Source organism: Fringilla coelebs, assembly GCF_963513975.1.
Source record: "Fringilla coelebs genome assembly, chromosome: 8".
NCBI lineage: Eukaryota > Metazoa > Chordata > Aves > Passeriformes > Fringillidae > Fringilla > Fringilla coelebs.
The window spans coordinates 24,638,455-24,663,004 of NC_140066.1; the positions used below are offsets into that span (position 1 = coordinate 24,638,455).

The 24,550-nt window shown below is 42.9% G+C and overlaps 1 protein-coding gene across 2 annotated transcripts; it reads left to right on the plus strand.

Moving 5' to 3' along the window:
• The first annotated feature begins 103 nt into the window (after nt 1–103).
• Nucleotides 104–24,196, plus strand: PDCD11 (programmed cell death 11). Of its 2 annotated transcripts, none has more exons than XM_084210562.1 (36): nt 104–286; nt 1,185–1,298; nt 1,896–2,033; nt 2,216–2,383; nt 2,990–3,151; nt 3,747–3,870; nt 4,193–4,374; nt 4,902–5,009; nt 5,459–5,665; nt 5,985–6,109; nt 6,723–6,783; nt 7,465–7,611; nt 7,733–7,984; nt 8,809–8,952; nt 9,658–9,858; nt 10,411–10,581; nt 10,972–11,188; nt 11,974–12,114; nt 13,046–13,161; nt 13,332–13,852; nt 14,322–14,384; nt 14,827–14,935; nt 15,432–15,521; nt 15,849–15,951; nt 16,220–16,397; nt 17,021–17,077; nt 17,840–17,962; nt 18,249–18,371; nt 18,573–18,768; nt 19,181–19,303; nt 19,630–19,764; nt 20,842–21,092; nt 21,721–21,889; nt 22,150–22,303; nt 22,863–23,028; nt 23,680–24,196. In XM_084210562.1, the coding sequence occupies exons 2-36, from the start codon at nt 1,197–1,199 to the stop codon at nt 23,849–23,851; spliced, it is 5,499 nt and encodes a 1,832-aa protein (XP_084066688.1). In that variant the 5' UTR covers nt 104–286; nt 1,185–1,196; the 3' UTR covers nt 23,852–24,196. The 2 variants fall into 2 exon arrangements, with proteins under 2 accessions (XP_084066688.1, XP_084066689.1); XM_084210563.1 differs by having other exon boundaries at nt 1,190–1,298.
• Nucleotides 24,197–24,550: the final 354 nt, after the last annotated feature.

The following is a 24,550-nucleotide window of genomic DNA, read 5'->3' on the forward strand; positions in this document are numbered from 1 at the left end:
TTGGCTGCGGCCCCCGGGGCGCGGCCCGGCCCCGCCCCCTCCCCGCTGAGGCGCGGGGCGCCACTTCCGGCCGCCCTTTGCCCTCAGCCCCGTGTGCCGCTTCCGGCCGGCGCCGCGTGCGCCTCCCGCTGCCGTGCGCATCCCGATCCCGGCCCGGGAACGATCCCGATCCCCATCCCGGGAACCGTCCCCGGCCCGGGAACGATCCCGATCCCCATCCCGGGAACCGTCCCCGGCCCGGGAACGATCCCGATCCCGCGCTTCCCTCTGGCAGCGGCCCCGGGAGGTAAGATGCCAGCCCAGCCCGCTCGAGCGGTGCCGGCTCGGTTGCCGGCCCTGGGAGGTGTGTGTGCTCCTCAGCGAGCCCCGAGGTGAAGCGTGCCTTGACGGCTTTGGCTTTCTCATGTGCTTTCCATTTAAAGAAGTTTTGTATGTCTAACAGCTTGCCTGAAGTTTGACAACATAGGATTTCAGGGCTGTTTTTTGTAGTAGTACTGTTGGCTAATAATAAGCAACGGTGTAAGGAATAGTATAAACGCCTGAAGCAATAATAGTATATTACTTGCAACTACTTTTATTTATTGTTATTTATTAGTAGTAGTAAGAAGTGAATTGTGGCCTAATAAGCAAGGTGTTGTTTATTGATTGAAATAGTATGGTTAAACACCTATTTTATATACGTATACTTATGGCTTAGTCAAAGACGTAGCAAGTTATATTACTCATAAGTAATTAAATAATAGTGTTCAAAAAGTAATAATGCAGGCCAAGCTTATCTAGTGTTTTGCTCACAGCTTTCTCTTTGATGACTGAAGCTGGTAAATTCAGTCACTGAATATAATAAAGACTTGTTTAGGAAACATATGGTTAAAGCAGTTTTATGAATATATATGTGATGTATCTAAGTGCCTTAAAAATTAATACTGTCATACTTCAGTGGAACTGTGCAGTAGTAAAAAGTGTTATTGGATGTGCATATTTAGATAGACCATTGCAACGCTTCATTGTAGTCAAGTGTTAAATAAATCCACTTGGATGTGAGTTTCTGTTTTGTCACTGACTAACTAGAGCAGCCATTCAAAGTCTTTCTTATTTTGGGGATAGTTCACCCATGTCACCTCAGTATTTGTGAGGAACAAGGACAAAAACTGTATGTTTCATTTCTGCTTTGTCATTTGTCCCAGAGCAGTGCAATCATGGCATCCATGGAAGAAAACTTTCCTCGAGGGGGCATCCAGAAGAAACCTGCAGAGGGAAAAACACCCAAGCCAAAGTCAGAGCGGGACAATTTGTTTGATGTATGTTCTTTGCATGTTCTTGATTAACTTCTCAGAGCTCTTCCACTGTCAGAATTTGACTGCAGCCCTCTCTACCTGTTACTTCTACAGTAAACTAGAGAAGGGACTCCCAAAAATAGATGTCTGCTGGCATCCACCATCCTCCTGATCTCTGAAAGATCCCTGATACCTGTTACATCTTGAATATGATGACTGAGAAATTCAGTGAAAATTACTGATCAGGCTGTAGCTTTTAAACTTTGCACAAGCATCTTATCCCAGGTGCTGCATGGGGAGCAGCATGGTGTTACTGGATGCAGGCTAAGTTGATCTTTCTGTTAGTAGAGTGTGGTGCAGATCTCTTGCACCACTCTTTTCTGTTCCAAAGATTCAGCTTTATAAATGATCAGCCTCGATCAGCCTTATAAATGATTAGCCTCAGCCCAAAGGAGGTACTTTAGATGACTTGCATGTAGACAAACAACAGTTAGCAAGATGGTTCTCTTTTTTTGTCCAAATCAGTGTTTTATTCATGGCAGCAGAGTTCTGCCGTAGTGCAACGTTTGTTTCTTTATCTGCTTTTATTTTTTAACCTTCTGTGCTTGTAATCTGCTTTAGGTTCAACATGAAGAAAAATCCCAGAAAAGAAAAAGGAGCCAGAAGGATCAAGAAAAGCAGAAGAGGTTCAAGGCAGATAAAACTGTTAAAGCTGCTGTTAAAGACAATGTTATGAATATTGGACCACTCACAATTGAGGTTGGTGCATAAATGTTTGATTCTGTGTGCCTCTCTTTGCTGGACTACATAGAAACAGCATGCTGTTCCTCCCTAAGCTGCCAAATACATCTGTAATCCAGTACAAAACTTACCTGCTGATGCCCCTGTTATCACTGACTTGCCAAGACATCCATAGCATGCTATTTTTCCTGCTCTGCCAGGCACTCAGTGAGGGCATGCTGCTCCTTGGCTGTATCAAAGAGGTCAGTGACTACGAGCTCGCCATCAGTTTGCCCAACGGCCTCTCCGGATTTGTGCCGGTCACGCAGATCAGCGATGCCTACAGCAACCTGCTCACCAAGCAGGTGTCCCAGGGAGAAGTCCTGGAGGTGAGAGCTGGGACTGGGGCTGTGATTTGTGCTTGGAGCTACAGAGTGTTGTTAGTACCTCAGAACCAGCCCTGAGGTATTGCTTAGGAGTCTGACATAGACTAACCTTGATTTGGAACGGGATTTTCCGAGCAAACTTTGCAGTTTCCTGGTAACAGCTGACTGCTAGAAAAAAATGAAATTAAATAATAGTTGCCTTGTCTCTCTGGTGTCAGCGGTGCGTAAGTTTTCCCGAGGTGTTGCAGAATGCAGGATTAGCACTACTCCTTTGCTGGTAGTGTTTTTCCCTGCTGAAGGGGGAGGCTAGGTTAGGGTCACTGTTGGCTCTGTAGATGTTTCCTCAGCTGCAGTCTTCTGACTCCAACCCACACAGTGTTTTTAAGCAAAGCCTCTCAGCCTTACTGACATGACATAGTGTCATCCCTGCCTCTCTGCTGAGATCCTGGTGTTTGTGGTATTTCCTGCCTGTTCCTGAAGTGCTGACAGAGAAACAAGACTTTCTTAGGGGATTTTGTTTTCAAAATCTGCTTCAATAACAATTCTAGCCTTATGTTATTTAACATTGTAAAAATTGTATGTTTCTCTGTTGATCATGTTGCTGGGCAGGAGTTGAATTCGCTCCCAGACCTGTTTTCTCCAGGAACACTGGTCAGGTGCATCGTGACCAGCATTGAGAAAAGTGACGATGGGCGCCGCAGTGTCAAGTTATCAATTGACCCCAAGAAGGTCAACAAGGGCCTGAACTCTACAGCACTAGCAGCAGGCATGGTAAGTTTTCTGGGTCTGTCACAGCCTTTCTGGGCTCTTGAATTTCAGTTTGTCCTTACATGGGATCAGGGTAGAAAGTGGAGCTGCTCCCACCATGGAAGAGATCTGTGAGGAGAGTGTGGATTTAGTTCTTGTCTCCAAGTTGTCATTCATGAAATGAATTCACTTTATTCTGTTTCAATATGGCCAAGTTATTTAATGATTTCTTTCTGAGTAGGTTTCTTTGTTAATTTTTACAGAGTGTAATAGATAACACGGCTTGGAGAGGTGATTGGTTATTTGTTATGTGTTTTCAGCTGTATTATTGTATGCACCTGCTATTTTTGAGCATCACAATTCTTTTCTTGCTAGTTTATGTATATAGCTTTTCTTGCTCCTTATATAGCTAGATAAAGGTAGAGTTAAGTCCTCACTGCCAGGTGAGCTGTGTAATAAGAAAGAATGTAGTGTTCTTGCTACTGCTCTGAAAAGCTCAGTTCTCTGTCCATACAAAACAAGGGAGTACTTGGGTGGTGAATCTCTTACCATTTGTTCATTCTTTGAAGACCCAGCTGTTTCATTACATTACTGAGTTGCAGTGCTTTCCTCCCAACAGCTGCTCTCCGGCTCTGTATTGAGTGTGGAAGACCATGGCTACCTCATAGATATTGGTGTCACTGGAACTCATGCTTTTCTGCCTCTTCAGAAAGCCAAAAATTACATCAAAGCAGCCAAGAAAGGTAAGAAGTAGTGCAGGAGGATCTGATGGGTTAAAACAGAGGTGGAGAATGACAGGGATTAGTGTTTATTATATCTGTGGTTTAGTGCACCTTGGTGGGATTGGGTCAAGGTGGAGTCTTTGCAGATTGCTGCAAACAGCAGTTTTGTGGCTAGTCTGCAACAAGCCTTTTTGCTTCAGTGATCTGACAGACTGTGTTCCAAGCCCTGCCGGCAGTAAACTTAACGTAGATTGAGAGGGAACTCTGTAAAATCTTTGGAAAGAATGCGAGGAAATACTGAGTGTTCCTGCTAGGGGTTTAATGCTGTGACTTATCTTTGTAGGGCCTGACTTGAAAATAGGCCAGAACCTGAACTGCCTGGTTGTGGAAGTGAAGAATGAGGGCAGGGTGGTCTGTTTGTCCATTGACCGATCGGAGGTGGCTGCATCCATTGCCACAGAGCGACACAACTGGGCACTCTCTAATTTATTGCCAGGGCTGGTGGTGAAAGCTCGAGTGCAGAAGGTAAGCTCTGGTTTGGGTTTCTTTTGTTGGGTTGGTCTTTTGAGCGTTGTTGAAGGCAGGAGACAGGTGAAGCAGAGATGAGAGTTTATGCCCTGGAAAATTTCTGGTTGGTCTCAATTACTTAGCAGTAGCAAATGTAGTCTGCTAGACACTTCCCTCCACCTTTCACCTGAGGTCTGATCTCAGTTCTGGTTGTGATGCCCTGAGTATAATAAAGGCTTCAGACTGAAGCTGCTGATGGAGTTTGAAGCAGAACAGGATCCATTTTGTGTTTTCTGGTCTTTACTGCTAAAGTATTCAACAGGACAGCAGTAGTCTTCAGAATATGCACAACATTATCAAGAAATGGAGCTTGCTTTTCCAACAGAGTGTGCAAAGCAGAATTGTTAGCAGTTTTTCTGTCTCTTGTGATATGTTTGTTGATTAATACTGACAGTGCCATTTTTTGAAATGTGTGACTTGCTCTCTGTGCTGCATGAAAACTGAATGTGGAAATTTTTTTGGCATCTTTTCATTCCCCTTCCTAGGTGGCCCCACTTGGGATGAAACTGACTTTTCTGTCTTACTTCACTGGCATTGTGGATTTCATGCACATGGACCCAGAGAAATCCATGAGCTATTCTCCAGATCAAGTGGTAAGGAGAGTGGAGGATGCCTGGAGTTGTTATGTTGCTTACAACATCTCTTACCTTCTCCAACATTTCTGTGGAATTATCTCTGAAATGTTAAGGCTGATAGCTTCTTTCATATCTTTTACTTGAATTACTATTGTGGCTGCTTTTAAAGCTGTAAAGAACAAAGCCATTCCTGGAAGACTTATTTGGGAAGCCTGGAGATTTGCAAGGGATAGAAACATGACTTGTGTGGTCATGTTCCCCTCTCTGCATTCATATCTGCCTAGTCCATAAACAGACAAAAGTAAAAATCCCGCCTTGGTGAAGCTTTTAGAAGCAAGTGATGTCTTAGTAGCAATACTGGAAAATGCTTGCATGTGGACAGAGAGTTCAGGTACCAAGCAGAATGTCCATGAGCATGAGTGAGGTGCCTTTGTCCCCTTCTGTTCAATGAGCACGCTGTGTTGCAGGTGAAGGCCTGTGTGCTGTCTGTCCACCCCACGACGAGGGCGGTGCGGCTCACGCTGCGCCCGCCCTTCCTGCACGCCGGGGGAGCCCCGCGCCAGCTCCCCAGAGAGCGCATGGGGGCTGTGCTGGAGGAGGCCACGGTGAAAGCCTTCTACAAACAGTTTGGGGCCATCTTTGAGCTTGATGATGGCACTCTTGCATTTGCACGGGTAAGTGTCAGGCTGGCGAGGCAAGTGCTCCTATCTATCTTAGCCTGCTGGGAAAGGGGGCTAGGAGAGGGTTTTATTTTTTTGCCTTTATCCTCTTTGTGAGGCAATACAATAAAATTAAGATAGCATGGCAAGATATTTGTTAAATGATACGTCCCCTTGTTTGAATTTAAATATAGGAGGGTTGGGGAAGAGCTGGTGAAGCCTGCACAAAGAGAATGTTAGAGGAACAGATCTGTCAGATGCTACCACTTCAACCTAAGGCCCATATCATTGCTTTCACTTTCTAAACATTCACTTGTAATTCCTTTTTTTCTAGTTGAAGCATCTTTCAAAAACCAGAAAATCCTTTAAACCTGGGGCATTTAAGGAAGGCTGCAAACATAAATGTCGGATCATTGACTACAGCCTGATGGATGAGATGTGTATTGTATCTCTGAAGAAGTGAGTATGATAGAGTCTTCCAGAAAACTGGTTGAAGAATTAGAAAGGTGTTTGAGAGTGGAAAGTTACACTGCTTTGCTGGACTGGAACTTGCCATTTGAGGTTTTTGACTTGTATCTATGTTGTGGCACATCAGGCTGTCTGGTCATCCTGCACATATTCCCCATACTCTGTGGAATTGGGACACCATCAAGTACTGTTGGTGAGCTGAGGCACAAGGAGGCTAAATTAGTTCTGCCATGATTGTGTCAGAAGACCATGGCTCAGCAGGAAATCGAGCCTTGATCTTGCAGCTCATTTGTATTATCAAGTCCCTCTTAGTTCTTCCAACTGTGTGGCTTTAAGCAAAGCAGATAATGGGTTCTCCTTTCATGAGGCCATAACTGTGTGACTGTCACCTGGAATGGAGCCTGGTGAACTTCCCTGAACTTTACGTCCTAAGAGCTGTTTTGGGAGATTGGTCAGTTGAAGTAAAACACAGCTCTGGAGTTGTAGAACACTGGGGAATGTGTGGAATAATGGATATTTGGGACAAGTCAGAGATGGGACTGTCTTGTCTTATCCTGAGTTTCCTTTAAGATGACCGACTGGTCTCTTTGTGTCTCTTCTCTAGCCAGATTATTGAAGCACAGTTTCTGCAGTACCAGGACATCCACACGGGTGATGTGGTGCAGGTGAGCTTCTGAAGGACCTGAGCATGTTATACTTACAACAGTGATCTTGCCAGTGTGCACTCCTTCTGTTTAATATGTGTGTCCAACTTCTGATCCCGACTAGTGAGATGAAAATGAAAATAACCTTCTCTTGCAAGATTTGATTAATGGAATGCAATACTCTTCCCATTTTGTTAATGTTTTTATTCATGATGTGGCAAAGGCAATCAAATTTTATGTATGGTCAGTCTATTTGTTATCTATTTGTTGCCATAAGTACACTTTTAGAAAGACTTGAGCAAAGGAAATGAAAACCTGCCTTGCAGTCAAAGTAAAAGTTCATGGTTGAACAATCACAGTGAGCTGATGGGCAGAAAGTTACTCATTATGATTTTTATGTCTGAGTTGTGGTTGTATTGGATATGTCTCCAGAAACAATTCTAGTTTGCTGGCATCAGTAGGGATTTTGCAGAAGTAGTCAATGCTTAAAGAAAAGAAGCTGTACAACAACCTTATGAAGTATATAAAAGTTAATGGATCGGATCAGTTGGGTGGAATGTAGTTTGATATAAGATTACTTTTTTTTTAAATGGGAATAGATTTGGTGATTGTAGGTGTTGTAGTGTCTTGGCTGTTTCCTACCTGACCACAGTCTGCTTTTCATGCTGAATTTACCAATTTTTCCCCTGTTTTGGGTTTTAGGGCAAAGTGCTCTCTCTAAAACCCATTGGGATGCAGGTGAAAGTGGCTGATGGGATTAGAGGACTTGTGCCATCCCTCCATCTCTCTGATGTGATTCTGAAGCAGCCCGAGAAGAAGTTCAACATAGGAGATGAAGTCAAGTGTCGGGTGAGAGCTGCCAGACAGGGTCTTCAGCTGCTTTGCACTCTACTCTTCTGAGTATGTAGCAGCTGGATTGATCAGGCAAGGGCAGACATGCTTTTTGAACCTCTGTACTCCATTCTTGTAGGTGCTAGAGTGCAATCCTGGAGGAAAGAAGCTGATCCTTACTCTAAAGAAAAGTCTCGTCCAGTCAAAGCTTCCAGTCCTCTCAAATTATGATGATGCAAAACCAGGCCTGATCACACATGGCTTTGTAGTGTGTGCAAGGGAGTTTGGCTGCATTGTGAAGTTCTACAATGATGTCAAAGGTCTGGTACCCAAGAATGAGCTGGGCTCAGAACCCATATCTTGTCCAGATAAAGTCTTCTATGAAGGCCAGGTAATTAATGTACCTCCGCTGTGCCATGTGTTTTAATGTGAAAGAGAAATCTGCAGTTGGCTTCAGTGTGGATTTTCCTGAGGAACCAGCTACACCAGGAGATGTTTATGTCCTTTCACTTTATTACTTAGTTGTGCCCCATTTAAACAGGGTAGGCTGTTAAAAAGGCAGCTCTTCTTTGGGTATGTCTGACTTGCCTTTGTTTCTAGGTTCTCTCTGTTCTGCAGGAGAATACGGTCATGTGACTTGATTCTCAGTAGAAGTCTGGAGTTCAAGGCTGCTGTTTCTCCTAAGGAAGTTAAAACTCTTACTACAGAATCATAAAGATGATGTTTTCTGCCTCAGTGTTACTCTGGTTATCCTGTTGGTTTCAAATTACAGGCACTTTAGGAACTGTGTTATTCACAGTCCTGGTTTTTGTTGTGAGCAAAGTTACAGAGATCTCAGCCCTCTCATTTTTTCTGGTGCTTTTCTTTGTCTTTAATCCTGTTATTTTTTGGTTGGCTTAGGAGAAAGGTAATTTTCTAGTCAGAATTTCTGACAGCAGATCTGGAGATCTGGATTTTATTCTCAACTCTGCTACAGACCTGGTACATACTTTCACAAGATCATTTAATGATTATTTACTTCTATTTTCCCTCTGCATCATCAGAAGGACATTTGTCTGTGGTTGAACCTGTTCAGTTCTAGCCACTGACCTGCTATCCTCAGGTGTGAGAGAAAAGTGTGCTGTGTATGTATGTCCCTGTCTTTTGTAGGTAGTAGCAAACTGAGGAGGGTCAGCTGAACTTAACTTGTGTTTAATACTTTTTTTTTTGCTGCAGGTTCTTAAAGTAATGGTCTTAAAATGTGAGCCTCAGCAGGAAAGACTCTTATTGTCCTTCAGATTATCAAGCAAACCTGGCCCTGAGGACAAATGGAAATGTACTCCAAAGGAGAAACAGGAAATGAAATATCAAATAGGAGAGGTATTGAATTTAGTGGCTGATTCCTTTTTAGCCTTTTTCTACTCATTTTCCATATGATTTGGTATCACTTTGAATAATTTTGCTTCAAGAAAGCTTACAGTGACAGGAACTAGCATTAAATGTGCATTTCTTACTGTGTGGTTGACCTTCTGGATCAAAAATGGTAGCTCAGTTTTCGGAGGTCACGATAAATGAGTCCCAGGAAAGTCCCTCTGGAGGTACCAATTAATGCTCCTACTCCTAAGGTGGAATCCTCTTTTTTTATTTTCTGGATGCTGCTGATTTTTTTGCTCCAAAACCAGCTGCTTTTGCTCCCTGGAAAAGAAAAACTTTAGAGAAATGTATTGAAGTGTTTCTCTGTTTTTGCAATAAGGAGTTTCCAACTCCCTGCAGATATTGCTAATGCAGGAACAGGACAGTTCTAGTCTTGATGAAATTACTCCCTTCACCCTTCAAATGAAAAGTCACAACCCAGAGAATGTTTCCAGCTCTTTATTTCTCTGGGAGCTGAGAATTAGTTTTTATTTTACCTGCAGTGTTGGCATGCTTCTTAGCTCAGCCCTGTTGATGTGAGAGTTTTTCCTGTATAGCTGGGAGGCAATGTCAGATCCCCTGCAGCACATCACATCCCATCCCTTGTGCATCAAAAGAGATGAGTTCAAAAACACGTGCAATTTTATATCACTGTACTTGTTCTCTTTTCAGATAGTTGATGTGAAAATCTTGAAGAAGAAAGATAATGGGTTGGAAGTTTCCATCTTAGAAGATGAAGACAATGTGGTAGCCTGGATCCCCATGCTGCACCTCTCTGACTTTGTTGCTACCTCCAAGCTCCTGTGGCACTGTCTTCAAGAGGGAGATGTCCTGCCCAGAGTTATGTATCTAAGTGACAAGGGAGAGCACATTGTATCCTTTGCCACCTCAACCGGGCAAACAAAGTGCAGGGAAGGAGGTACCTCTCAGGATTCCAGAGTATCTGCAACAAACATATGATTACTGTAGTTAGTGTGAAGTGGAAGTGCCTGTCATGCTAATGATACTTTAAAGAGGCATTGTAACTTGTTCTAGAAGTGAGGCTCAGCTGGGGCTAGAATCTCTTCAGAACTAGGTTGTGAGCTGACTTGTTTTCCCAACCAGCTTCTGGGCTGTTCAACCTATCACAACCTTAGAAAAAAAATTGCTGTTTTGATATCAAAAATCTGAACTGAATTGTTAGGAAGTTGGTATTTCTGCTACTGTGAAGCATGTATCTTTGATGCTGAGCAGTTTAAGAGACATGAGTTGCTAAGTTTTTGTGTAGGGAGACTAAGACAGATATTGGAATTACAGCATTTAGCACTCCTGTACTCTCTAACTTGCAGAAAGTGCTTTAGCCCAATGGTTAGCGCACTGAGAGATTTGCTTGGCATTGTGTTGCTTTCATTCATCTGTTCCCATTTTTCTTAACTGGTTGTTCAGATCTTGAGTAGAAAGTCTGCAGTGATTTCTGCTGTACAGGAGGAGCAAGTTGTAAGAAGCTTCTCTGAAATCCAGCCTGGGATGCTGTTGACTGGTTATGTGAGGAATGTGATGCCCTTTGGAGTGTTTGTGGAGTTCCCTTTTGGTGTGACAGGACTGGCACCTAAAGTGGTAAGCAATGCCACTTCAGTAAGCAGCATGTGTGTGATGAGGCTGCTGAAAACATAGTTTTAGCAAAGGTACAGTAACAAGGAGGGAGCAGCTGGGCTGCAGGCCCTGCATTTGCACAGCTTCCTGCTGCAGGGTAAAAGGGTTTAGGTTTGCCTTTCAAATTACTTCCAAAATTAAATTAAGCACTTCATTCAAGTGAGCTTAAGCTTCAACAAGGATTTCATGTGACCTCAGTAATTAATTTTAATTGATGGGTTTTTCTTAGTCTTTGTTAATTTCTCTTACGCATTTACATGAAGTTGTAACTCAAACCCTGCTGAACAGCTCTGTGGGTGGTTGATCAGTATCAGCTGTGCACAGTATAACCTTGCCTCTGTTCTCTTTGCACAGAGCATGAGTGACAAGTTTGTGACAGACACCAAGGACCACTTTGTGGTGGGACAGACTGTGATTGCAAAGGTGATGAGCATTGATGAGGAGAAGCAGCGTGTGCTCCTCAATTTGAAGGTGTCTGAGTGCAGCTCAGGAGATTCTGCTGCAGAGAGCTTTGGCCTCCTGAATCAGTATTTCAAGGAGCTGAAAGAAATCAGGGACTTGCTGAGAAGAGGTAAAGATTGTAAATGTTCTGCTAAAGGGTGAAAAAAAGGTGCTCTAGAGGAAAAAGAAAAGAAAAACATTTAAGTGAAAGAAAGTTCAGTTTAATCAAAGACTTCACTTCCCAAAGTATCTTATTAGAAAAAGGATATGTGTGCAGTGTCTGCCATTGACAAGAGGCTTTTTGTAAGTACAGCTGGAACAAGCCGAAGAAATTGCTCTTTTCATTGAAGTCTCCTAAGCTTCTTGCATTGATTTTGGGTCAGGTGCTTGTGATAACCCAAACACAGTACTCATATGAGGGTGGGTACTCATATGAAGGTAAATAGATTTACCTACATGCATTATTGGTTCTCCAGCAGGGGTTTTCTCACATGCTGTTTTTCTAGTGTTTTTATCAAATCCTGACTTTGTCTTTTTAGATTCTTCCTATATCCAGTACTTTTTAATGTTTGTTTTCTGTAATTGTGAAGTGACAGCTATGTTTTGTACTTCTAGTGTTAATCTGTTTTGCTTTCACATTTTTCCATTTGCAATGCTGGGTTCCAGCATTCGTATAAGATGGGAAAATATTCTCTCTAAAATTATTAGGTCCTTAATGTCACAAAAGGGTTTCTGCTTTGATTAACTAAGAATTTACTTTGTAGTTCTACAGATTCATGAGCCTAGGCTTTGTTTTCCCTTATGAAGATGGATTAATGCTTCATGTGCCACTGAATAAATGCGAAAGCTTGTCTTGGTTTTATGAAGAAAGAACACAAGTAAAACTGATTTCCCACTTTTCTTCCCTTTATTTAGGAGAGCCCAGCATTTGTGAGTTGGTGCCTGGGAAGAGGGTGCATCTGGTTGTGCAGGATGTGAGGGAAGATGGCTCAGCACTGTTCAGTGGCAGCTCTGTCACAGGCTTGACTGTAACTGCCACCAGCTATCATTTGGGAGGTGAGGGTCTTTCCTTTGCTTGTGTTAGTTTTGTCTTATACTTTGAAACCTCTCCTAAAATGGATTCTGCTGATGAGGAACTAATAGGGAGAAGTCTGATTGGAGTAGGGATGGACTTGAAGAGTAGTTAAGTTTCCCAATGTCTTGCTGGCCCATTTGTGTGATTCAGAAAATATGATATAAACCTCCCTGTGCCTCTGTTAATTTTGTCTCATATTTTGGGCATATAGCTTGTGCTCAGAGATCCTTAGTTGAACCATATTGTATGGAGACAAGTATGAATACAAGCTCCAGCTTTCTTGGTTTTTCTTCTTCCTTTAGAAAGAGCATACTCCAAGGAATACCTATCTGAAATTGCTGTCAATTTTTCTTGAAAAATCAATGACTTTAAAACAGGACTGTAATTTTCCAATTAAAAAATTAAGGTGTCATATTTTGAAAAACCAAACATATATTTGCTGGAGTAATGAATAAACCAGTGAAAGATAAACCTCTGACTTTAGCAGAAGTAATAACCCCAGCACTTCTGTGTCAGAAGAGTTTCTTTTTTCTTTTCCTTTTTAACAGATAGACTGATGATAGTTTTGCACAAATGTTGGGAAAATCTTTTTTGTATTATCTTGACCTTGTTTTTAGTCAGCCTTTTCTTTATTATTTAAGAGTTGTGTCTACATAAAATCAGCTTAGTTCTTCCAAGAAAGATCATATCTTTTCCAAATACAAAGCTCTCTTTTTTTTCCTCATTGTCAGTAACGTTGGAAGAGTCTGCTCTTAAATAGACTTATTATATGTTTGGTACTAATTTGGTTCAGATACAATAATAATTAAGCAGTCTTTGGTCTTCAGGAATTAAACCTTTGTCATGTAGCACTATCACAGTTGCTCAGAATTCTTCATTGTCATCAGGACATAATCTTATTCTCATTTGTAGACAAAAATATTGCTCCTGGTGAGAAAAGGAAGGCATTGATTCTTCACGTGGATGCCCTCACATCTGAAGTGTTTGTTTCTCTTCGGGAAGAACTGTTAAAGCAAAGGCCCAAGCGAGTGAGTATGTGTTCCATTTTTGGGTTTGTGTGTTTCTGCTTGTCGGGCAAACTGTAGCTGATTAATAAATTCAAGGGGGGCTGTTTCCTCTTTTAGAGCTGTGGGAGGTGGAGTGGAGGGAATCCAAATCTCAGCAGGAGAAGTCACTCTATCTGTCCATTTCTGTCTAGCGGCTCCGAGAGAACTCGCAGCACTCTGTGGTGGTGCAGCACATCACGGAGCACTTTGCCATCGCGTCTCTGCCGGAAACAGGCCAGCTGGCAGCCGTGCCCATCGCCTGCCACCTCAACGACACCTTCCGCTTCGACTCGGAAAAACTGAGGGTGGGACAGACAATCTCTGCCACCTTAAAAACAGTGAAGGAGAACAAGCACGGAGTCTTGTTAGCAGTACAGGGCCCAGCCAAGAAGAATGTTTTTGTGAGGGTGCGGAATGAGTCAGAGACAGCGCTGGAGGAGATGCTTCCTGCTGTGAAACACTCGCTGTCCCCAGGGGATGTTGTTACCGGTACCGTCAAATCCGTCAAACCCACCCACGTCACTGTTGCTATTGATGACAAGCTGACAGGTTCAATCCATGCATCCCGCATTCTGGATGAAGTGCCCATAGGCTCTTTTCCAACTTCTACTCTGAAAGCCGGACAGAAAGTGACTGCTCGAGTCATTGGAGGCAGAGATGTGAATACTCACAGGTGGGAAAACATGTACATGGTTTTGCTTCTGGAGGAATGCAAAGGATGAAACAGTTTGTGTTTCAGTTCAGGTCATCTAGGACCTCTGTCAACAGATGCTGTTACAGCTGCCTTTGCTGTAGTTGAGGCCTGAGGAAATTGCTATTATATTCTATCCCACATCTAGCTTTCAGTAAATTAGCTTTCTACCTATGTTGCTGTATTTATCTTGAGTATAGATTGCAAGAAAAAAAGATGTCTAAACTCTTAAGAACCCATGGAAACCCTAAACACAGGACCCAGGGACTGAATTTGCTGGGGTATTTTGGTTACCTAAATTGCTACTGCAATAGTGATAGGAAGAACTGGAATTGGAAGGCTCTTCTAGTTTTAGAGGGCTTGCACCTGGGTTTTTTTTGCTAGTGCAGAGGCATTAAATGTGGGTGACTAGGGCCTGGGGAGAAACTTTGATCCTTTTCCTCTTCTTTAGGTGCCTGCCAATCACCCATCCACACTTCACACAATCAATTCCAGAGCTCAGCATTCGACCAAGGTAAGTGTTGGCCTCTCTGCTGTCTGCACATGTATTACAAACCTTGTATCTTTGGATGTTCCGTCCCTTGTACCTCTCATTCCTGAAGGAGCTGGCCATGAGCAAGGACTCCACATGTAGTGCACTGAGACAAGGCCTCTTACTCTCTCTTGTCCTATAGCTGTGTTAAATATCATAGTGCTCTCCTAACACGTGATTTCCTTTGAGTGTCCTTTTGGTTTCAGGTTCTGCCAATCTGGACTCTCTTGTGTCTATTCCTGTCAGTAAGATTTCCTCTTATGATCAGGGAAGATTCCTGGCAGAAAAAATGCAGCTGGGGAGGGGTGAAAGACTTTGTCACAGTAGTTCTACCTCACCACATTCCCCATGGTTTCTAACTTCCATCTTCATCTTTAGGACCAAAGCTGTTATGCTAATGTCCTCTCTCTTCTTTTGCAAACAGTGAAAAAGAAGGGGAATTCACAGCAATGCTGAATCTTAAAGAAGAAAGTTCCCTCAAGAAACTTGGACTCTACAATGTTGGACAGACAGTCACCTGTTTTGTAAAGAAGGTGTGGTCAGAGTCTTCTTAGGAAGTGTGCTGGGGGAGGCAGCAAGTGGTCATGACCTCGGGAGGCCTTAGCTCAGACCTAAATATTGAAGACTATGGTCCTCATTAACGGTGAGAGTGGCCTGTGGCAACTGCAGTGTCTCACATGGAAGGTAGAGGAAGGAAACAAAAGTTTTCAGTACTTGGTGGAGTCAGGCTGACTTGTCCTCTTTGATATGCCTGTTTGTTGCCAGCAGGCTCTAGTAAAAGGGCCTTGGAGTGTGCCACCAGCACACAGTACACTCACTGCTGGTCCCCTGTGTGCACTTGCCTGTGAACCACAGCAGTGTTGTGCTTGTAAGAAAAGAATACAAACCACCATTCTTGCTTGGTGCAGAAGCCAAGGCTGGGCTAGTTCTTTTTAGCCTTAAAAATAAGTGAAAAATTTCTGCCAGGGGAGGTTTTTCTTTCCCCCAAGGTCTCATGCTGTCTTCTCTGGTTATTTGTTGTCTTTTTAGTATAACATGCTCAAAAACTGGCTGGAGGTAGAAGTTGCCCCTGACATTCGAGGAAGAGTTCCTCACCTGCTGCTGTCTCTGAACACCAAGGTAAGGAGGCTGTTACTGGTGAGCTACACACACTTTTTTTCCATATGCTTGGCCACAAGTAATGGCTGCAGACACTTCTGATGTCCATGTGAGCTCATAACCCAGTACTCTGCCCTTTAGGCGTTGCTGCCCCTTGCTGACAAGCAAGTACTGTGCCTGCAGCTAGTTCCGCTCAGGATAGCATAGCCATTGAAGTAGCACTGAGCTATCAATGAACTGCACATCAAAGATGTTTATAGGAAGTGTAAAGGTTCATAGGGGAAACACTATCAGAGTTGTGCAAAGCTTCCTTTCTGGAAATAAGTGTAAACTTGTCTTTTATTTCAGGTCTTAAAACATCCAGAAAAGAGCTTTAAAAGTGGCCAGGCAATATCAGCTACAGTGACTGGAACAGATGCCACCGAAACAAGCCTCTGCTTGTCACTCACAGGTAATTCCCTTCTAATCTCAGATGTGAGGTGGTACATTTATCGACATTTGTCAGTTACTCTGGATATTGGAATTGTGCAACTAGGGGTTGCAGTTGTCTGGGCTACCAAGGCAAACACGGCTGTGAACAGAGATTGCATAGACTGTACCTTACCAAAAGTTTGTGGGTTTAATATGTGACTAGGCAACTAAAACGAGCTACACTAATTTACTTTCTCTTGCTTCATATTTTGAAGTATTATGAAGCCCTTTCCCTCCACCTTTTCCAGGAATTCAGTCACTGGAGCAGGATACAATCTCTGTAGGCATGGTAACAAAGTTGACTCCACATGTTGGCTTGACGGTTGCGCTGCCAGGTGGGAAGGCTGGCAAAGTCAGCCTCTTTCACCTGAATGATACTTACACGGAGGATCCTCTGGGGAACTTCAAAGTTGGCAAGATTGTCAGGTCAGTAATTGTCTTCCTTGTTCCTTCAAGCTGCAAGGCTTAGAAAATCCTCCTTCAGTGACAGGCTTTTCACTGCTATGAGGTAGTGCCAGACTATAAGGTCAGTCTGGGGTTAAGAAGTGATACTGACTTCCCTTGTAAATGTTTGTGTGAAAGTCTTGTATTTTTCATTTATGAGGAAGCCCCTTTTCAGCTGCCTTCATGGACTGTCTTTTTGAAAGTAACTACTCTGTTAACTAAGGTGCTGATGGAGCTAAGGGTAGCCAGGTATCCCAGCTTTGATGTGGTTCTGTGAGCTATTTGGCAATTGAGTTGTTTTTACATTTGCACAAGAAATTGCATTTCTCTGCTTCACATACTTTTTGGAAATGTTGGAGAGTGCAACAGGCCAAGTGATTTCAGATGTAACAATCTTTAACTCTTTTGTACTGGCAGTAGAGACTGAGTAAATCAAGTAGACATTTCAAAAGTCCTTTATCTAGTTTTATGAACTATTGTGTCATGCTGGTTTGTATTAGACAGAAAGTGCTTGAAGGAACAGAGTGTTTCTTCTTCTGCTACTGTGAATATTTCTTTTCTACCTGTGGCTTATTTCTGTTTTCTCCCCATCCCCTGCCATGCAGGTGTTACATCCTCTCCAATGAGAAAGGTAAAATCCAGTTGTCTCTCCGGCAGTCCCGGTATGTATCATCCCTCTAGTCTATTGATCTCCTACAAGGGAAAAAAATGATCATGAAATACATTTGTGATTTGTTTGGGAAGGTCAGTGAGTAGTGTTAAAAGAACAAGGAATGCATTTTTGTAAGGGGTGATACTTGTTCCTACTTCCTGTGAATCAGCAAACATTGAAGAGTCTGACGCTTAACATAAAGCTGCTCAAGTGGGTTCAGATTTAATTCTGTTTGTCGCAGTTTCTAGGCCTGCCTTATCTTTTTTGTTTGCTTCTTTAGGAAGAAAGTTCTACCACTGAATTTGCAATACAAACATGTTATGTTTCAATGTTCAGCTGTATTTTAACAGTTTTGATTAAATAATAGTCTTAGCCCAAAATGTCTCTTAAAACTGAGGCTTTTGCTTTGTCTTCCTTATGGAACAAAAGTGTGGAATTAAGTATCTTAGAAGTAAGTGGGGAAAGCACCGAGCAAATGCTGTGCAAAATTTCAGACAGCATTTTGCTCCTCATTTTCTTAGTGTCAGAGAAAGCCAGGCTGATGTGTTTGGCTCTGTTTGCAGCAGCATGTGTATTCCCTAATGCTAGGTAGAGCTTGGCAGAGATGCAGGTAGTCCATTAGTACATTTCAATAAACTGAAGGGTGTCTCTGATCCAATATGGTTTCCAGAGAGTACTAGCTGTTGTTAATACTGCTGGTGTATTTTTTGCTATCCAGAGCAGAATGTGAAGCAGATGAGTGCTTTAACTTCTAATCTCTCTTTTCTTTTAGGCTAAATCCAAAGATAAACAGCAAAGTGGAGGATATTGAAATAACAAGTATTAAGGATGTTAAAAAAGGCCAGCTAGTGAGAGGCTATGTCAAATCAATCACTCCATCAGGTGTATTCTTTGGGTGAGTAACCTGAAAAAATTATTCTGGCAAGTGATGTGTCTTGGAGAACTTATTTTGAGTGTACAATTGTGGAATCTTGTTTGGGGATGGTCTCTGGCATAATGTGAGGTTGCAAAACGAATTTACTTGTGGGAATCAAGATGTCATGGATACTGTGTTGAGCCTGTGAAATTAAAGTAGGGAAAATGAGTGAGACACTTAATAGAACTGATGGTGCCACAAATGCCCTTGATTTTTCTTTCCTCCTGCTGTAGAATACTTATTTTGGTTATCTTCCTCTTCTCAGATTGTCCACTTCTCTCCTGGGCCGAATCCTGTTCCAGAATGTTTCCCCATACTTTGTACAGAACCATTCCTTATATGAAAAGTACCTGCCTGAAGGAAAACTGCTCACTGCCAAAGTACTTAGGTAGGTCCAATGTTCTTTAAAAGAAACTATGAATTAGAAGAGAGGAGAGGATGGAAAGAGGGAGCATAAAAGACAGGAAGGTTTGAAAGAAGTTCAGATCGTTGCAATCATTGTAAATGCTCTGATTTTTTTCTTATTTTCGTATTTTAAATATTTTTTATTTTTCTTATTCTGTCTTGCTACTCACATGATGCACCACAGGGTAAATAGAAAAGAAAAACATATTGAGCTCTCTCTCCTGCCTGAGGACACTGGGATGCCAAGTGTCTTGCCTGAATCCCTAGGCCTACCTCAATATGGAGCAGAGGAAGAGAAAAGAGAGGCAGATGATGAGAAAAAAAGAGAAGAGCCTAAGCTGAAGAAAAAAAGGAGAAGAGGAAATGATGAAAGTGGTCAGGTATGGGTGTGATTGTGCAGGATATGCTAAAGGACATTGTTGGTTCAAATACTGAAGTGACTGGGAAGATCCCAGTCTCATGCCAGAAGGATGAGGCTGAGAAATTATACAGACTAGGAAAAAAAAGGTTAAATTGCATTGGAGATTACAGAAATCAAAAACTCTTCCTTTTGGGTGGGAGCTAACTGAGATAACAGCTCAGTTGTGTTTCCTGTCCCTTTGGTCTTTGCACCCCATGTAGGTGAGTGTGGCTTTATTCTTCACTGTCTGTTAGCTGAGAGAGCAGTGGGGGATGCAGTGCCAGGGTACTGCCCTCTCTCTGCTGCCAGGCTCTTCACTCTGCGATCAGAATTTCCTTTAAGATTGTTACAGTTGTTGCCCTCAACCATCCACTCATTTCCACTTGTTGCAGGAGGCAAAGCCAAAGAAGAGGAAGATCTGCTCAGCAGATGAAAATGACAGTGGAATTGAGGTGTATTACCGTGAGGAGGAAGAGGATGACCAGGAGGAAGAGGCAGCTAAAAAGAAATCTATGGTGAGAAGTTTGGAGGAGAACATGAGCCTGAAATTATCTTCTAGCCCTATTGAAATGTGTCAGTTTGACTTAAGGATAAGAAGTATTACTGCTGCAGATAGGAGTGACACAGGCTGGTGTTTGTGTCATCTGAAAATGGCTTGAAGTGGATGGAATTTAAATTACAGCAAAGCTGGTCACAGAATTAATGTTTTTACTGATAGGCAAATACAAGAAGTCAATAGTACTGAATATGGAGAGATGCCACAAGCAAAGAGCAGTTGTCTGATCCCAGTTAAAAAACTTAAAATTAAAACCCAGGGCATTTTCTGTCTTCCTCCGAACAGGTAAGGAAGCCTGGTGAAGCTCCCAGGCTGCAAGTTTCCATGGGCTTCACCTGGGATGAAGACAATGCAATGGATATACCTGTGCTGGATCAGGAGGAAGAGAGCTCAGAGAGCGAGGAGGATGTGCAGTCCAAGGTACTGTGTAATTGTATTGTCTGCACAGGAGACACCACACAGTGGATGTAATTTGATGTTTTGGTATTTGCATGTCTGTCTGCCCTGTAGCAAAGCCTTTTAATGCAAGGGAACATCTTTGGCAGCTGACACAGAACTTGTTCAGCTATTTTGAACACTGAGTTTATTAGCTGGTACCTCTGAAGCAGAGGAGAAAAGGCCCAATTTTAGCATGGTTGCATGAAAAACAGGTTTTCTCATGTTGACATGTTAAAAAAATAAGTATTCCGGGTCAAACAAATGTCTTCATGAGCACAAAACTTTTTAAATTAAATGTCAGCTCTGTTTCTTACTTTTCTGAGTGTCATAAATTTACAGAAAAACCTGGAGATGAAAAACTCTTCAAGTTATAGTCCTCTTAGTTAGCAAAACACCAAAAAGCACCAAAAAAGAATCTTCTTTTATGCTATAACCTTTAGAAGGGTTTTCCAGTGAGAGCAATTCAGCACAATCAGAAACAAGCTCATGAACTCCTTCCATGTTTGCTCTTCAGGATTTCCCTTGTCTCTCAAACTCACCTCTGTAAAGGTAATGCATGGCTGATGCTTTATTGCCCAAGGTAACAAGGCAGAGAGCTATGGCACTGTGAGTTCCAAATTTAGACCTGAGTCACCCTAGTGACCCAGCAACACACCCCAGTTGTGCACGGAGAGAAATTGTGTCGGATTTTTACTGAGCGAAGGAGGGTGATAATGAGTACTGGCCTGGAGGGCAAAGATGGAAGAATGAGAGGGAAGGGTAAAGTATGGATCCTTCTGCTGGGGTGCCAGACTAGCAAACTATTTGGTCCCTCAATGAATTTCATTTAAAAAAAAAGGAATTTCATGTACTGCTGCTCTTCTTTGAGGTGTGAGCTGTGTAAGAAGGGGTGGGGGGTGTGTATAATTTTTATCCTCTTTTAAACAGCTGGCCTCATCTCTTCCTGTGGAAACTGCTTAGCCTTGGACATACTGAGGTCTTGCTGTGCTTTAGCCTGGACCTTCCTATTCCCTCATGAAGTGCCTGCCCTTCCTCAGTCCTCCTGTTTTGCTCTTTCAGCTAAAGAAACGAACAAAGAAGGAGAAGGAGCTGGAGAAGCAGAAGAAGGAGAAGGAGCTTTGCAAAGTAGAAGCGGCTCTGATGGACCCGAACCGGCAGCCCCAGTCAGCAGATGACTTCGACCGCCTGGTGCTGGGCAGTCCCAACAGCTCCATCCTCTGGCTGCAGTACATGGCTTTCCACCTCCAGGCTACAGAGATTGAGAAGGCCAGAGCTGTGGCAGAGAGAGCACTTAAAACAATCAGTTTCAGGTAATAATGGAGCTCTGTTTTTCTATGCCCGAAAGAATAAATCATGATGAGGTAGTTGTGGTGGAAGAACACTGGTAGTTTCAGTGTGAGTCTGGTGTGTGGAGTGACAGAGTTGGTTTTAGTTAGCTCAGAAGGATTAAATGGTATAAACTGTCAGCTGGCCCTTTGAAGGTCTGGCCTGAGTCACCACCACTGACCTGCTGCAGGTCATGAGCTCAGGAGCTCCTGAAGGTGTCACTGAGTGCACAGACATTCTTCTGGGCAGTCAGAAGCGTTTGGAAGAGCATAATGCTGTCAGTGATGTCCTTGAATCAAAACATGAAACAAATGATGAAACTCCTGTTGTTTTTGCCATAGGGCTGTACCTTAAATCATCTCTACTGCATGGTTAAGTATATTGTGCTTTCTTGAGTCAACCTTCTGGTTTTTAGTTACAAACAACAATGATAAAGACTGTAGTGTGAATCACCTGCTGTACTCTATTTCAAAAATGGTGTTTCAAGGAGCAGTATGTCCTGTTTGTTGTCCTGGAGGCCTTTACAAGTCAGTGAGTCTGTGTAGGTTAGTTTGCAAAAACCTGGCGAAGACTGGCAAAAGGCTGAATATTCTTGTTGACATCTGCTTTAAGGGAAGAGCAGGAGAAGCTGAACGTCTGGGTAGCTCTGCTGAACTTGGAGAACATGTATGGTACTGAGGAGACACTGATGAAGGTCTTTGAGAGAGCAGTTCAATACAATGAGCCTCTGAAAGTCTTCCAGCATCTGTGTGACATCTACGCCAGTTCTGAGAAGTACAAGGTAAGACAGTGCAAGCAGATCCCTGGCATGTATCCCATTCAGGCATGCCAGTAAACTGTAAATGCTGGCTATGTAAGCTTCCAATGTCAGATGTTGGGCCTGTCCTGTTCTTAACTGGAATTAATTGTGATTGACAGTGGGCAAGGATGTATTGATGCTTGCTTTTATGTCATAAATGTTCAGAGACACCCAGACTAAGAGTCTTAAACCTACAGGACTTTGTTATGAATGTATGATCTAACCCAGCTCTGTCCTTCCAGCAAGCAGAAGAATTGTACCACACAATGCTGAAGCGTTTTCGTCAGGAGAAATCTGTGTGGCTGAAATACGCCTCTTTCCTCCTGAAGCAAGGCCAGGCTGAGGCTACACACAGGCTTCTGGAGCGTGCTCTCAAGGCTCTGCCCACTAAAGAACGTAAGCTCTCTGCCCCAGCCTTGTTGTAGACCTTAATGTAGACAGGGGATGGATGGGCTGCTCTCTGATACCTCTGCCTGTGACAGCATTTGTAATAAGTGAAAAGTGCAGCCAGCTGGCTCTCAGAGCGGGGAACTTTCAAACTGGATGTCACTGCTAAATGCACCTCTGCTAAAGGCACCAAAAAGAATTTGCTGTGATGCACAGAAGCAAATTTCCCAAATCAAAGGCAGCTTTGAGTTTTACAGCCCTCTAGAAAAGTTCACTTGGTCTAAGCTCAGGTTTCTGGGGCTGCCCATGGGTGCTGCATGATACATTATGAATATAGAAATAAACCTCTCTCCCCCGCAGAGAACTGAAATGGAAAGTGAACTGTGACCCTTCTGTCTCCCACTTTGATCCCACCTTAGTCCAGAACCTTTTTACAACAGAACCTTTTGTCTCTGGGTAGAGAGGGTGCTGTCTTTGTGCCTGCCTCCGTTCTGTGTAATTCTCTTTCCTGTTTGATCATGTGGAAGAGAGTTGCTGTGATACCCTAACATGTCATTACCTTTCCTAGATGTGGATGTGATTTCAAGGTTTGCACAGCTGGAGTTCCATTCTGGGGACACAGAACATGCCAAGGCCCTCTTTGAGAGCACCCTCAGCAGCTATCCCAAGAGGACAGACGTTTGGTCCATCTACATGGACATCATGATCAAGCATGGCAGCCAGAAGGAAATCCGGTGAGTTGTGGTGCAGCAGGCTGGGAAGGGGCAGAACACACCTGCAAAGAGCAGTGTGGGGTTGTACAGGGCTTCCCACAGCACAGCAAAAGGGATTTATTTTTTTTTTTCCCCCACAAAACTGGGGTATGTGGAAGTGCTTATCCTTGCTGGGACTGAGGAGACTCTAGAAAGTTCCATAGGGCAGAGGGGAACTGATTTGTAAGTTGTGGTCTGCATGACAGAAATTAGAGGCCTTGCACTGAGGTTCACCTGTCCCTCTGCAGGGATTGCCTTATATCTGAAGGGTGAGATCAATCTTGAATAATCAGTCTTTGTATCTTGTAACATAAAAATGGAAAAATATATTTTTTCCATTTCTTTTCCTGAGAGGTGAAAAAAGGAAGTAATTTTCCACATCCACTTAAAATCCAGTGTCTGGATCTTTTGTTTAAGTTGATCAGCAGCCTTAGTGTTCTGCAAGCAAGTAGAAGGCTTCTACATAGAGATTTTGGCCAATTGTCAGGAATCTCTTTCTTCCAGTACGAGCACTTTGCTGCAATTTCCCTTGAATGTTTCCCCGGACTTTCTGCTCTTTGTTAACAGACATGGTACAGGGCTTGTATTGAGTGCTGTCACAAACATGATTTGAATCACTTTGGTTTCTTGCAGAGACATCTTTGAGAGGGTCATACACCTGAGCTTGGCACCAAAGAAGATGAAATTCTTCTTCAAACGCTACTTGGATTATGAGAAGAAATTTGGTACAGCAGAAAGTGTCCTGGCTGTTAAAAGAGCAGCACTTGAGTATGTGGAGACCAAGAGTTCCCTTGCTGACACCTAAGTGTGGTGCAAGTGAAAGCAGAGAGACTTGGCTTTCCCTGCAGTGTGGGAACTGAGAAATGTGGAGTTCTGCCGTGACTGTCCATGGACAGTTTCTGGAGAGTATTGGTCTGTGACCAAACCAGCTTGGAAAGAACAAACAATCAAATGAAAAGATTAGATAAATGTTTGCAGCTTTGTCAAGAAGTAACAAATAGTCCTGGTCTGTTGAAGACATGTTTTTAAATATAGACTGTTTTATAATCAAAAGAAACATCAGCTGTACCTGTTTTACTTTCCTGGGGAAACGCTGCAGTTATGACATGCTGCTTTTAAGTACAGTAATGTCTTACAGTTTGATTTTTCTCACTGTTAAGATGGCAGAGAAGATTCTTTTGGATGAATTAACACTTCAAAAGATTTATCTCAGGTGCCTTTGTGCTCTAGAAATTGGCAGAGCAACACTGGATGGTGGCATAACTGAAGCTGGAAGGAACCTCTTGATGATGATCTTCAAGCTCCTGCTCAAATCAGGGGTGCAAGACTAGGTTGCTCAGGTTCACTCCCAGTTTGGTTTTGATTTCCCCAAGAATGGAGACTTCACAACCTCTCTGGGCAACCATCTGTTGTAACAAGTTGCTAGGGATTGATGACAGAAAAAACAGTGATTTTCAGTAGTCCTTGTCTCTTAAGAGAAATCACTGAAATCAAAAAAAAAAGT

Bases quoted from the DNA above. Each gene is read 5' to 3' on its own strand.
- PDCD11 (XM_084210562.1), top strand. From the start codon at position 1,197: ATGGCATCCATGGAAGAAAACTTTCCTCGAGGGGGCATCCAGAAGAAA. The intron at 10,582-10,971 runs GTAAGCAATGCC...CTCTTTGCACAG, and splicing joins CAGGACTGGCACCTAAAGTG to AGCATGAGTGACAAGTTTGT. The intron at 11,189-11,973 runs GTAAAGATTGTA...CCCTTTATTTAG, and splicing joins CAGGGACTTGCTGAGAAGAG to GAGAGCCCAGCATTTGTGAG.